Genomic DNA, 12,478 nt, shown 5'->3' with positions numbered 1-12,478 from the left:
TCTTGGCTTCCTCCATGGCGTTGGAGGCAGAGGCCCAGGGCAGCATGAGTCTCCAGCTGCCAGGCCCAGGAGAACTGACAGATTCTCCTGTGGAGGAGGAACTTGGGGAGCCTGGCCTGTCTTGTCTAGGCAAAGTGGGGCAATCAACTCTTCAGTGTCCTGCTTGTCCACATTTGGGCAGGGTCCTGGTGTTGGGTGAGGTAAAGGGAGGTTTTTCACCCAGGGTTGGCCTTGCCACATTTAAAGCAGGCTCCAGGTGGAGTTGTTCTGTGCCCGCCATCTTCTTTGGAGAAGATCTGAGGCAGCTTGCAGGAGCTGGCATATCTCTGTATCACAGGAAGCGTTCCATTAAACATGAAATGCCTTTTGTAGCAGGTCTCTGAAGAGTTTGAAGATCATTATCTATTAAGTGTATTTAAATTAAACAAACTCTGTTCCTTGTTTTAGGCATAACTTTGGAAACTACATAGGAGGCTAAATAATGCTTATCCTGTAATCAAATGCATCAGTACTTAGCATGGCCACAGCATAGCACTGAATACATTAAAGAGTTCCATCATTTATAACTTAAATGCCTTAATCATCTTTGACAGTTTACAATGAGTTAGTAGTTTTTATTAGATTAGGATTTTAAAACTTATCCCTTTTAAGTTTGAACTTTAAAAATAACACTTTTTGAATTGAAGCTCTTTTACTATCAAACTAAAACTTTTATTCATACATACGGTCCCTAGGGAGACTTTACTGAACCTTTTACACCATTATAAAATACTGAGGGTTTTTTTTTTGGGGGGGGGATCCAAATCACTAAATCTTTTTCTTTTTTTTTTTTTTTTTAAATGTGAGTACAGACACACCAGAAGAGGGCATCAAATTTCATTACAGATGGTTGTGAGCCACCATGTGGTTGCTGTGATTTGAACTCAGGACCTCTGGAAGAGCAGTCAGTGCTCTTAACCGCTGAGCCATCTCTCCAGCCCCAAATCAGTAAACCTTAAAGTGAGCAAAGACAAAGAAGCTAGACGAATATTACTGTGAGCCTGAGTAGGCCTTAGGAATTTACAAATCCTACTTACCAAACATGCTTTTACTTATCTCAAGTTTTTAGAAGCCTGGTATTGAACAGTTAGCCAAGATGTAAATAGTTTGGTGTAAACCAGCTAGGTGTAAAACCCACGCTGGTATGCTAGGCCAGAGCTGAGAGAGAATGTAGCCTGTGCAGTGGGTGCCAAGGGCATAGAGGCGACTTCAGAAGCCAGAAAGACATTGTATGGCACAGAGACGTAGAAGAACAGTTAAGGGACGAGGACAGACAAATGAGGAACTCTACCGGGAAGAAGGGTTCCAACATCAGAGAAGCTGCAGGACTTAGCAGGCAGCTTCTAGGGGCAAGGCAAGGAAATTTGACAGGTATAGGCCCAGGAAAGCACAAAGAAAGCTAGAACATGTAGCTTGGAGTTAGAGGCACAAAGGAAAGAGTCCAATCTGCTACAGAGACTGCAGTCCTGGAAGATGGGGAAGAACTGGGCTGAGCTGGAGAAAAGAAGCTGTCTCTGTGGGTGCAGCAGCCCAGAGATGCAGCAGGCTGCAGGAGCCAGAGAAACCCATTGGTGACCACATGGAGGGCACAGCAGCCCAGAGGGAAGCTAAAACATCAGACTCTAGAACTTAGAGTCAGATCTCCTGGAGACAGGAGCCAGCAGAAACAAGTGATCCATACGAACCTCAGGGGAGTCAGATCAGCAGTGGTTTTGAGTGGAGGCTGCAGGGGAGAACAGTGTGTGCCAGGTGTACGCACGTACCCACTGCACGTACCCACTGCACGTACCCACTGCACATACCCACTGCACGTACCCACTGCACGTACCCACTGCACGTACCCACTGCACGTACCCACTGCACATACCCACTGCACGTACCCACTGCACGTACCCACTGCACGTACCCACTCCTTTGCTTCTGCCGCCCTCCTGCTAGGTCTGGCTCCAACTCTTCAACAAACTTACAGATCCATCAACAGGAACTTAAAGACAGAACATTTACACAGTGTGGGGTAGACCAGTCAGAAAAGGAACAGGGCTGTTTGCACTATTTGTATAGATCCCAAATAATGCTGGGATCTAGGATACTGTTAGTCAGCTGAATTAAGATTGAGTAACTAAGGGATTTTGAGGTCAGAACTGACTGTAAAAGTGGATCAGTTTGGAGCACTTGAATGAGGAAGGGGGAAATGTCCGATGCCTGTTGTCTGAGGGGTTCCCTCACAGCTGTCTAGTGAGTCATCACCTCACTGGACTGGGGGTCAAGGCCTAAAAATCCAAGGAGAGACAGTGCCTGGTATCAGTAATTTCAAATAATGCCAAAAGGCAATAACCGAGTTAAAAAGCAAAAACCTCACAGAAGGGAAAGGGTCAGAGGATGGGCACCTTGGCCTGTAAGAGTACTGGTCTGTGGCAGTGGAGATACAGGAAAGCCCCCCTGTGAGCCGGGATGAGATGGGGGCATGGTGGCAAGGCCTTTATAAGGGACTCTGGTAACAGTGGTGATGGAGGCAGGCTGTATTCTGGAATGTGGGCAGTTCATTTGTAAGCACTTTTGACGACTCAGTGTGAGCATGAGGAACACCTTTGCTTCACTCCCTCAGACCCACAAAGCACACTTCTGCAGCCTTGGCACCATCATACTGGTTGTTTTGTAATCATGCTGTGGTGGCTGTAAAGTGCAGCTAAGGCACCAGATAAGTCACATCATCCCACATGGCAGCCTGGAGATTGCATTCACCATTTTCGCCTGCTTTGTGTTGTTTGGTGTTCTACAGATTCATTGTTTTTTAGTTTCCTTGGCCTTTTTTTTTTTTAATTTCTATATTTTTTTTATTAACTTGAGTATTTCTTTTTTTTTTCATTGATATTGTTAAATTTTATTTTAGATTTTATTTTTACTTGGCCTGAATGATTTTTTTTTTTTTATTAACTTGAGTATTTCTTATATACATTTCGAGTGTTATTCCCTTTCCCGGTTTCCGGGCAAACATCCCCCTCCCCCTTCCCCTTCCTTATGGGTGTTCCCCTCCCAACCCTCCCCCCATTGCCGCCCTCCCCCCATAGACTAGTTCACTGGGGGTTCAGTCTTAGCAGGACCCAGGGCTTCCCCTTCCACTGGTGCTCTTACTAGGATATTCATTGCTACCTATGGGGTCAGAGTCCAGGGTCAGTCCATGTATAGTCTTTAGGTAGTGGCTTAGTCCCTGGAAGCTCTGGTTGCTTGGCATTGTTGTACTTTTGGGATCTCGAGCCCCTTCAAGCTCTTCCAGTTCTTTCTCTGATTCCTTCAATAGGGGACCTATTCTCAGTTCAGTGGTTTGCTGCTGGCATTCGCCTCTGTATTTGCTGTATTCTGGCTGTGTCTCTCAGGAGCGATCTACATCCGGCTCCTGTCGGTCTGCACTTCTTTGCTTCATCCATCTTGTCTAATTGGGTGGCTGTATATGTATGGGCCACATGTGGGGCAGGCTCTGAATGGGTGTTCCTTAAGTCTCTGTTTTAATCTTTGCCTCTCCCTTCCCTGCCAAGGGTATTCTTTTTCCTCATTTAAAGAAGGAGTGAAGCATTCACATTTTGATCATCCGTCTTGAGTTTCGTTTGTTCTAGGGATCTAGGGTAATTCAAGCATTTGGGCTAATAGCCACTTATCAATGAGTGCATACCATGTATGTCTTTCTGTGATTGGGTTAGCTCACTCAGGATGATATTTTCCAGTTCCAACCATTTGCCTACGAATTTCATAAACTCGTTGTTTTTGATAGCTGAGTAATATTCCATTGTGTAGATGTACCACATTTTCTGTATCCATTCCTCTGTTGAAGGGCATCTGGGTTCTTTCCATTTTCTGGCTATTATAAATAAGGCTGCGATGAACATAGTGGAGCACGTGTCTCTTTTATATGTTGAGGCATCTTTTGGGTATATGCCCAAGAGAGGTATAGCTGGATCCTCAGGCAGTTCAATGTCCAATTTTCTGAGGAACCTCCAGACTGATTTCCAGAATGGTTGTACCAGTCTGCAATCCCACCAACAATGGAGGAGTGTTCCTCTTTCTCCACATCCTCACCAGCATCTGCTGTCACCTGAGTTTTTGATCTTAGCCAATCGCACTGGTGTGAGGTGAAATCTCAGGGTTGTTTTGATTTGCATTTCCCTTATGACTAAAGATGTTGAACATTTCTTTAGGTGTTTCTTAGCCATTCGGCATTCCTCAGCTGTGAATTCTTTGTTTAGCTCTGAACCCCATTTTTTAATAGGGTTATTTGTTTCCCTGCGGTCTAACTTCTTGAGTTCTTTGTATATTTTGGATATAAGGCCTCTATCTGTTGTAGGATTGGTAAAGATCTTTTCCCAATCTGTTGATTGCCGTTTTGTCCTAACCACAGTGTCCTTTGCCTTACAGAAGCTTTGCAGTTTTATGAGATCCCATTTGTCGATTCTTGATCTTAGAGCGTAAGCCATTGGTGTTTTGTTTAGGAAATTTTTTCCAGTGCCCATGTGTTCCAGATGCTTCCCTAGTTTTTCTTCTATTAGTTTGAGTGTGTCTGGTTTGATGTGGAGGTCCTTGATCCACTTGGACTTAAGCTTTGTACAGGGTGATAAGCATGGATCGATCTGCATTCTTCTACATGTTGCCCTCCAGTTGAACCAGCACCATTTGCTGAAAATGCTATCTTTTTTCCATTGGATGGTTTTGGCTCCTTTGTCAAAAATCAAGTGACCATAGGTATGTGGGTTCATTTCTGGGTCTTCAATTCTATTCCATTGGTCTATCTGTCTGTCTCTGTACCAATACCATGCAGTTTTTATCACTATTGCTCTGTAATACTGCTTGAGTTCAGGGATAGTGATTCCCCCTGAAGTCCTTTTATTGTTGAGGATAGTTTTAGCTATCCTGGGTTTTTTGTTATTCCAGATGAATTTGCAAATTGTTCTGTCTAACTCTTTGAAGAATTGGATTGGTATTTTGATGGGGATTGCATTGAATCTGTAGATTGCTTTTGGTAAAATGGCCATTTTTACTATATTAATCCTGCCAATCCATGAGCATGGGAGATCTTTCCATCTTCTGAGGTCTTCTTCAATTTCTTTCCTCAGTGTCTTGAAGTTCTTATTGTACAGATCTTTTACTTGCTTGGTTAAAGTCACACCGAGGTACTTTATATTATTTGGGTCTATTATGAAGGGTGTCGTTTCCCTAATTTCTTTCTCGGCTTGTTTCTCTTTTGTATAGAGGAAGGCAACTGATTTATTTGAGTTAATTTTATACCCAGCCACTTTGCTGAAGTTGTTTATCAGCTTTAGTAGTTCTCTGGTGGAACTTTTGGGATCACTTAAATATACTATCATGTCATCTGCAAATAGTGATATTTTGACCTCTTCTTTTCCGATCTGTATCCCTTTGATCTCCTTTTGTTGTCTGATTGCTCTGGCTAGAACTTCAAGAACTATATTGAATAAGTAGGGAGAGAGTGGGCAGCCTTGTCTAGTCCCTGATTTTAGTGGGATTGCTTCAAGTTTCTCTCCATTTAGTTTAATGTTAGCAACTGGTTTGCTGTATATGGCTTTTACTATGTTTAGGTATGGGCCTTGAATTCCTATTCTTTCCAGGACTTTTATCATGAAGGGGTGTTGAATTTTGTCAAATGCTTTCTCAGCATCTAATGAGATGATCATGTGGTTCTGTTCTAACTTGAGTATTTCTTATATACATTTCAAGTGTTATTCCCTTTCCCGGTATCCGGGCAAACATCCCCCTCCCTCCTCCCCTTCCTTATGGGTGTTCCCCTCCCAACCCTCCCCCCATTGCCGCCCTCCCCCCATAGACTAGTTCACTGGGGGTTCAGTCTTAGCAGGACCCAGGGCTTCCCCTTCCACTGGTGCTCTTACTAGGATATTCATTGCTACCTATGGGGTCAGAGTCCAGGGTCAGTCCATGTATAGTCTTTAGGTAGTGGCTTAGTCCCTGGAAGCTCTGGTTGCTTGGCATTGTTGTACTTTTGGGATCTCGAGCCCCTTCAAGCTCTTCCAGTTCTTTCTCTGATTCCTTCAATAGGGGACCTATTCTCAGTTCAGTGGTTTGCTGCTGGCATTCGCCTCTGTATTTGCTGTATTCTGGCTGTGTCTCTCAGGAGCGATCTACATCCGGCTCCTGTCGGTCTGCACTTCTTTGCTTCATCCATCTTGTCTAATTGGGTGGCTATATATGTATGGGCCACATGTGGGGCAGACTCTGAATGGGTGTTCCTTCAGTCTCTGTTTTCATCTTTGCCTCTCTCTTCCCTGCCAAGGGTATTCTTGTTCCCCTTTTAAAGAAGGAGTGAAGCATTCACATTTTGATCATCCGTCTTGAGTTTCATTTGCTCTAGGCATCTAGGGTAATTCAAGCATTTGGGCTAATAGCCACTTATCAATGAGTGCATACCATGTATGTCTTTCTGTGATTGGGTTAGCTCACTCAGGATGATGTTTTCCAGTTCCAACCATTTGCCTACGAATTTCATAAAGTCGTTGTTTTTGATAGCTGAGTAATATTCCATTGTGTAGATGTACCACATTTTCTGTATCCATTCCTCTGTTGAAGGGCATCTGGGTTCTTTCCAGCTTCTGGCTATTATAAGTAAGGCTGCAATGAACATAATGGAGCACGTGTCTTTTTTATATGTTGGGGCATCTTTTGGGTATATGCCCAAGAGAGGTATAGCTGGATCCTCAGGCAGTTCAATGTCCAATTTTCTGAGGAACCTCCAGACTGATTTCCAGAATGGTTGTACCAGTCTGCAATCCCACCAACAATGGAGGAGTGTTCCTCTTTCTCCACATCCTCGCCAGCATCTGTTGTCCCCTGAGTTTTTGATCTTAGCCATTCTCACTGGTGTGAGGTGAAATCTCAGGGTTGCTTTGATTTGCATTTCCCTTATGCCTAAAGATGTTGAACATTTCTTTAGGTGTTTCTCAGCCATTCGGCATTCCTCAGCTGTGAATTCTTTGTTTAGCTCTGAACCCCATTTTTTAATAGGGTTATTTGTTTCCCTGCGGTCTAACTTCTTGAGTTCTTTGTATATTTTGGATATAAGGCCTCTATCTGTTGTAGGATTGGTAAAGATCTTTTCCCAATCTGTTGGTTGCCGTTTTGTCCTAAGCACCGTGTCCTTTGCCTTACAGAAGCTTTGCAGTTTTATGAGATCCCATTTGTCGATTCTTGATCTTAGAGCGTAAGCCATTGGTGTTTTGTTTAGGAAATTTTTTCCAGTGCCCATGTGTTCCAGATGCTTCCCTAGTTTTTCTTCTATTAGTTTGAGTGTGTCTGGTTTGATGTGGAGGTCCTTGATCCACTTGGACTTAAGCTTTGTACAGGGTGATAAGCATGGATCGATCTGCATTCTTCTGCATGTTGACCTCCAGTTGAACCAGCACCATTTGCTGAAAATGCTATCTTTTTTCCATTTGATGGTTTTGGCTCCTTTGTCCAAAATCAAGTGACCATAGGCGTGTGGGTTCATTTCTGGGTCTTCAATTCTATTCCATTGGTCTATCTGTGACACAGATCCTGAAAAAGGCCAAACCTCTTAATCTTCCCCAAACAGCTCCTGCAACTTGGGACCAAATATTCAAACATGTGAGTCTAAGGAAGCCATTCTCATTCAAAGCTCCACAGCCTGGCACGTGGAACCACTGTTCCAAGCACACTGTAGGCAGGCACCACCTTCCAGAGTACGTTTTCTTTTTATTTGAGAAAATGACGTTTGGCCAATAGGAAAGTTGTATGCATGAGCTTGTGTGCTGCTAAGACATTTCTTTTCCCCAAGGCTTTCCGGGTGATAACTCCGAACCCTGTGCAGAACCGCAGTAACCCTTATCCCTTCAGAACCCCAGTAACCCTTATCCCTTCAGAAGGCCCTAACCACCCCTGTTGATACACTGTGTAAGGTGCTGTAATGTACAATAATTACTAATTGTAATTTTTTCTTTTTTTCTTTTTTTAAAAAAGATTTATTCATTTATTACACTGTAGCTGTCTTCAGACACAGCAGAAGAGGGCATCGGATCTCTTTACAGATGGTTGTGAGCCACCATGTGGTTGCTGGGAATTGAACTCATGACCTCTGGAAGAGCAGTCGGGTGCTCTTAACCACTAAGCCATCTCTCCAGCCCATAATTTTTTCTTTATTAAGACTTTTTTGGAGAAATTGTGCATCTGCACACATATGTGCACAAATATTAAATACGAACATTAAAATGAGGGAGTGTAGTTTTCGATGCATGTGAAAACACTTACCTGAGTGTCTTTCTTCTCCTAAAGTTGTACCCAGTCTTTGGAACGTTGATGCAGAAGTCACAGTCCCTGAACAGAAGCCTGGGGAAGTTGCCGAGGAACTAGCAAGCTCCTATGAGAGGAAGCTCATTGAGGTAAGGTTAGCCCTATTTCCGATGCCGTAGTTATCTGGAATGCTGGCTGCTCAGGTGTGACCTAGGTGAGGGCCCTCCTGCTATAGCAGCAGCTAGCACCACAGACCAGAAAGACAGAACACAAAGGGAGAAAAGGGAGTCTGCTCTCTGGAAAGCATTACTTAGCTAGAACACTTGAGATCTCTGGTAAGTGTGCAGGAGTGAGAGCGTGACAGGTAGATTAAACGCAGAAGAACTTGGGCCTGGAGAGAAGGTCTGGTCAGAGGGAGCTTGCTGGATACTGGCTGACCAGGGAGCCCAGGGGATTCTTCCTTCTCTGCATCTTCAGTCCTGACTTTGCACCACCACCCCACTTTTTATGTGAGTTTTGGGATCAAACTGGAGTACTCACGCTTGTGTGGCAATCCCTGGCCCCTCAGCTAGCATTCACTATCCAGATGGCTTTTCCTCCTCCTCTGATTAGGAAGGGGGGAGACTGCTGTCTGTTCTTGTGGCTTTAGCATGTCTTAACACCAGCCATCTGCTAACTTTGGTGTTCACATGAGTGGAGCCCTTCGAGCTCTGTGTGATGCTCTGGGTTTACCCAGACACTCATGGAGTGGAGTAGGGAGCCAGTGCAGTGGGAGCCAGTGCAGTGGGGGGTAGAGCTTCGGCCACCACGCATCCTTCCTTCTTAGCAGGACCAAGAGGGCGGTATTTTTTATTTTAGTGCTGTGACTACTTGGAGCATCCCCAACACTGTGATCCATCCCAGTGTGAAGGAGCTCCTGCTGTCCTGCTGTCTGTCTTTAGAAGCATGCAGTTTGCCCCCATTTGCATACGGACTCTACACGTTTGTTCATGGTGGCCTAGAACCCAGCACTTGGGCAGCCTTGGTCCCAGTGAGCACCATGAAGCCATCTGTTAATAGTGGGTGAGCAGCAAGTGCTGAAGACTGAAATAGTGAGGCTGCCCCAGGACTGGGGGTGGCTCTGTGGTAGAGCACTACCAGGCATGAGGTTCTGGGTTCTGCCCTGTAGTACTAATCCAGCCCCAAACACATTCCAGATTGTTTCTGAAACCCATGGTTTGAATTTTGGAAAACAAGTATGATAATTAATATTGTTTGTTAACAGGATTTAAGATCATTTAGGAGACAAATCTCTAGGCATGTCCATGAGGAATTATCTAGATTAGTTTAAGTGAGGAGGGAAGGCCTCTGTTAAACATGGGCAGTGCCCTTCCATGGCTTGAATTGAATAAAAAGGAGACAGCAAGCTGAAAACCAGCATCGTCTCTGTTTTCTGACACATGCGTGAAGTCTCAGGTTCCTGCATGATGGGCTGTGAGCCATGAGCCAAAATGAAACCTTCCTTCCTTAAGTTGCCCTTCCCAGGTATTTTGTCACAGGTAACACACACACACACACACACACACACACACAAAGAGAGGGCTGCAGCAGTTGTAGGGTGACCCAGCAGGGGAACACATGGGGAATGTGACTGCTGCTGTAATCCTAGTGTCCGACTCTCCAGTGTGTCCTATAGCTCCAGGCAGTAGGCTGAGATGTCATGCCCATGTCTTGTGGCCTCCAAAGAGTCACCTGAAGAAGGCCCAATGCTCTGTGACTACTGATCACAACTCTGCAAAGTTAATTGATTTGCTAGATTTCTCAGCAAGGAAGAAGCGAAAAACCATTTCACAAATCTATAACCTCTGCTTATGCTCAACAGAGGGCAACAATATGTCTTACAGATATTTTGTGTTACTTTATGCTCCAGTGGCCTGTAGTGGACCAGGCCAGGAGCTCCTTGGGGTTAATGTGAACAGAGCTTTTTGGGCCATATATCTGTTAAGTACCACAGCTTCAGATGCAGTTGGTGCTCCATAAATAAAACACTACCAACAGTCTACTAAGTGGATTCTGGCACCCTGTGAAGGATGATGCATAGGATATTGTGTGGAGTCTCTGATTAGGCTGATAGTTGGCAGGGTTAAATGTCTCGTAGGAGCCTATGGCTCAGGAGAGAGCACTTGCCTGGTGTGGTTGAGGCCCAGGTCCAATTCTCAGTATGGCAAGTAAAAAGCAAAAAGAAGGAAGACTTCTAGGGGAGAAAGCAGGCTCTGTAGAGGAGGAAGAGGCTCTCTTTTGACACTCAGGGCTAAGGGAAGCTAAGCTTATGCTGGAGAGGACGGGGGCAGCAGGCAGCTGGGCTGACTCTTACAGGTTTGCCAGGACCTTCTCAGCAGCCAGCCTGTGCCTCCTCCTGCTATCCTGTCTTCTCCTGTCCTTGTCCCTGAGCCTCTGATAGAGCTGGTAGTGGTAAAGAAGAGGCCCAGATGACCCTCTACTGGCCTTTGCTCCTCTAGATTGAGTTCTGTTTCCTTCCCTGCATAGTGGCTTCAGTGGCAAAGCCACTAAAGTCAGTTTCTTAGGTGTGGAGAGAGCAGGCACTCTCCCAAGATTAAGGAGGTGGTGATCCTGGAGAAGCTGCAGGGCAGAGGAGGAGTCAGGCACTGTCTGGAGCAAGGCTTTGAAGGCACCTCACCACAGCTCTTTTGCATAACTCCTCCCTCCTCCTTTGGACCTCCAGTGATGGTGCTCATAATTTTCTTTGTAAACCTTCCCCTCTCTCTTGAAGATCTGAAACTTCAGATTTTTTCTCAGTAGAGGTTTTGAAGTTCAAAGACATTGGCTACATCCAAGATACATCTAAGACTCTTACTTCTTTCTCTCTTTTAGGTAATTCCTGTGGTTTCACCTAATCTCCCTAGAGTTGGTCAGTCCACTTTGGTGGTTGGCCTCCAGGAAATGTAAGATGTGGGTAGCATTCAGACTTTGATCTTTCTTCTTCTTGAGATTGACTTTGGAGTCTGGTGGCTTAGAGGACACTTGATGCCACAAAGCAGAGGAGTTCTGATCTCCCACTTCCTGTTGGGCCTCTCTAAGCCTCAGACTCTCAGTGGAATGTGACCAGTTTCCCTCCTTGAGGTCTGCTCTAAGAACTCAGTAAAGTCTAGTTCAGGCCAGGGGAAGCTCTGCGTCTTTCTCATCCTGGCCGGTGTGTTGGAGGAGCAGGCGTTCCCAGCTCTCTGGCCTCCTTCGCTTCATGGATCCTGAGATACGCAGGAGTGCAGCCAGCAGCGGCAAGCACTGGTTACTCAGCTCACCTAGTCCCTAGAGAGGCCTTGGTGCTCCTGGGTTGCCAGCACTCTTCTGTTGTAGCTCCACATCTGGGCCAGACGCACCCGCTTCCTCATAACTGACAAGGAATTCTCTTTGTCTCATCTGGGTGTGGTGTTATACACTTGTGATGTTAGCACCAGGGAAGCGGAGGCGAAGGCAGGAGGATAGTTATGTCTTTAAAAAAAAAAAAAAAACCAACAAGAGATGGAGGAGGCTGTTCAGTTGCCAGAGTGTTGGTTTTGACTGTGCTGAGGCCTGGAATCTGGGGCTGCGTCTAACCTGGAGTCTGGAGTACTTAAGAAGGAACAGACACACACAAAGACACACTTGGAAGATGATCCAATGCTCCTCCTTTGGACGACAGATAAAAATATTTGTAATTATAGTAGCTGATTTCAGCTCCTCAGTCCTCCACTATTTTGGGTCCCTGTTAGCTCTCTCCCTTTATGCAGGAAGAAGCTTCCTGAAGCTACTTCTGGGCCTGTGGCAGGAGTTGCCTGGTCTTGATGGAAGAGATTCAGGAGATCCAGTGCAGTTCTGTTGGTGCTGGGCAGGCCTGGGGAGGGATCAGGGCTGTTGTCAGTGCTGGGTAAGCTGGCCCGACTTTTACTTGAAAAGCTGCTGCTTGAGGGTAGAGCTACAAACTTCCGAGAGAGCAGACAGCTGATGTGACTTGTGGGGTCCAAGGCTTGCCAGCCTGGTAGGAGAAAGTCTCTTCTTGCAAGCCAGCCCTGCGGTGACCAAGGCATCTGAAGACTTGATGTGCATGTTAATAAACTCCTGCGGCGTCTGCAGCCTTTGCACAGCGGGTGGGGCAAGCTGTCTGACCTGACAACTAACTTGATTCCCTTTTTCATGG

At 45.5% G+C, this 12,478-nt stretch overlaps 1 protein-coding gene across 11 annotated transcripts in view; it reads left to right on the top strand.

Moving 5' to 3' along the window:
- Positions 1 to 12,478, top strand: part of Snx29 (sorting nexin 29) — a 413,834-nt gene that overhangs the window by 235,087 nt on the left and 166,269 nt on the right. For all 11 annotated transcript variants that reach the window (XM_087574449.1, XM_087574446.1, NM_001109526.2 and 8 more), the window contains one exon: positions 8,347 to 8,453. In XM_087574449.1, the coding sequence (XP_087430575.1) occupies positions 8,347 to 8,453 (107 nt within the window). The remainder of the gene's footprint in view (positions 1 to 8,346; positions 8,454 to 12,478) is intronic.

The sequence above is a fragment of the Rattus norvegicus genome, chromosome 10 (genome assembly GCF_021556685.1).
Source record: "Rattus norvegicus strain SHRSP/BbbUtx chromosome 10, alternate assembly SHRSP_T2T, whole genome shotgun sequence".
Lineage (NCBI taxonomy): Eukaryota > Metazoa > Chordata > Mammalia > Rodentia > Muridae > Rattus > Rattus norvegicus.
Note: the sequence above shows the minus strand (reverse complement) of the source record. Positions and strands in the feature narration are given on the sequence as shown.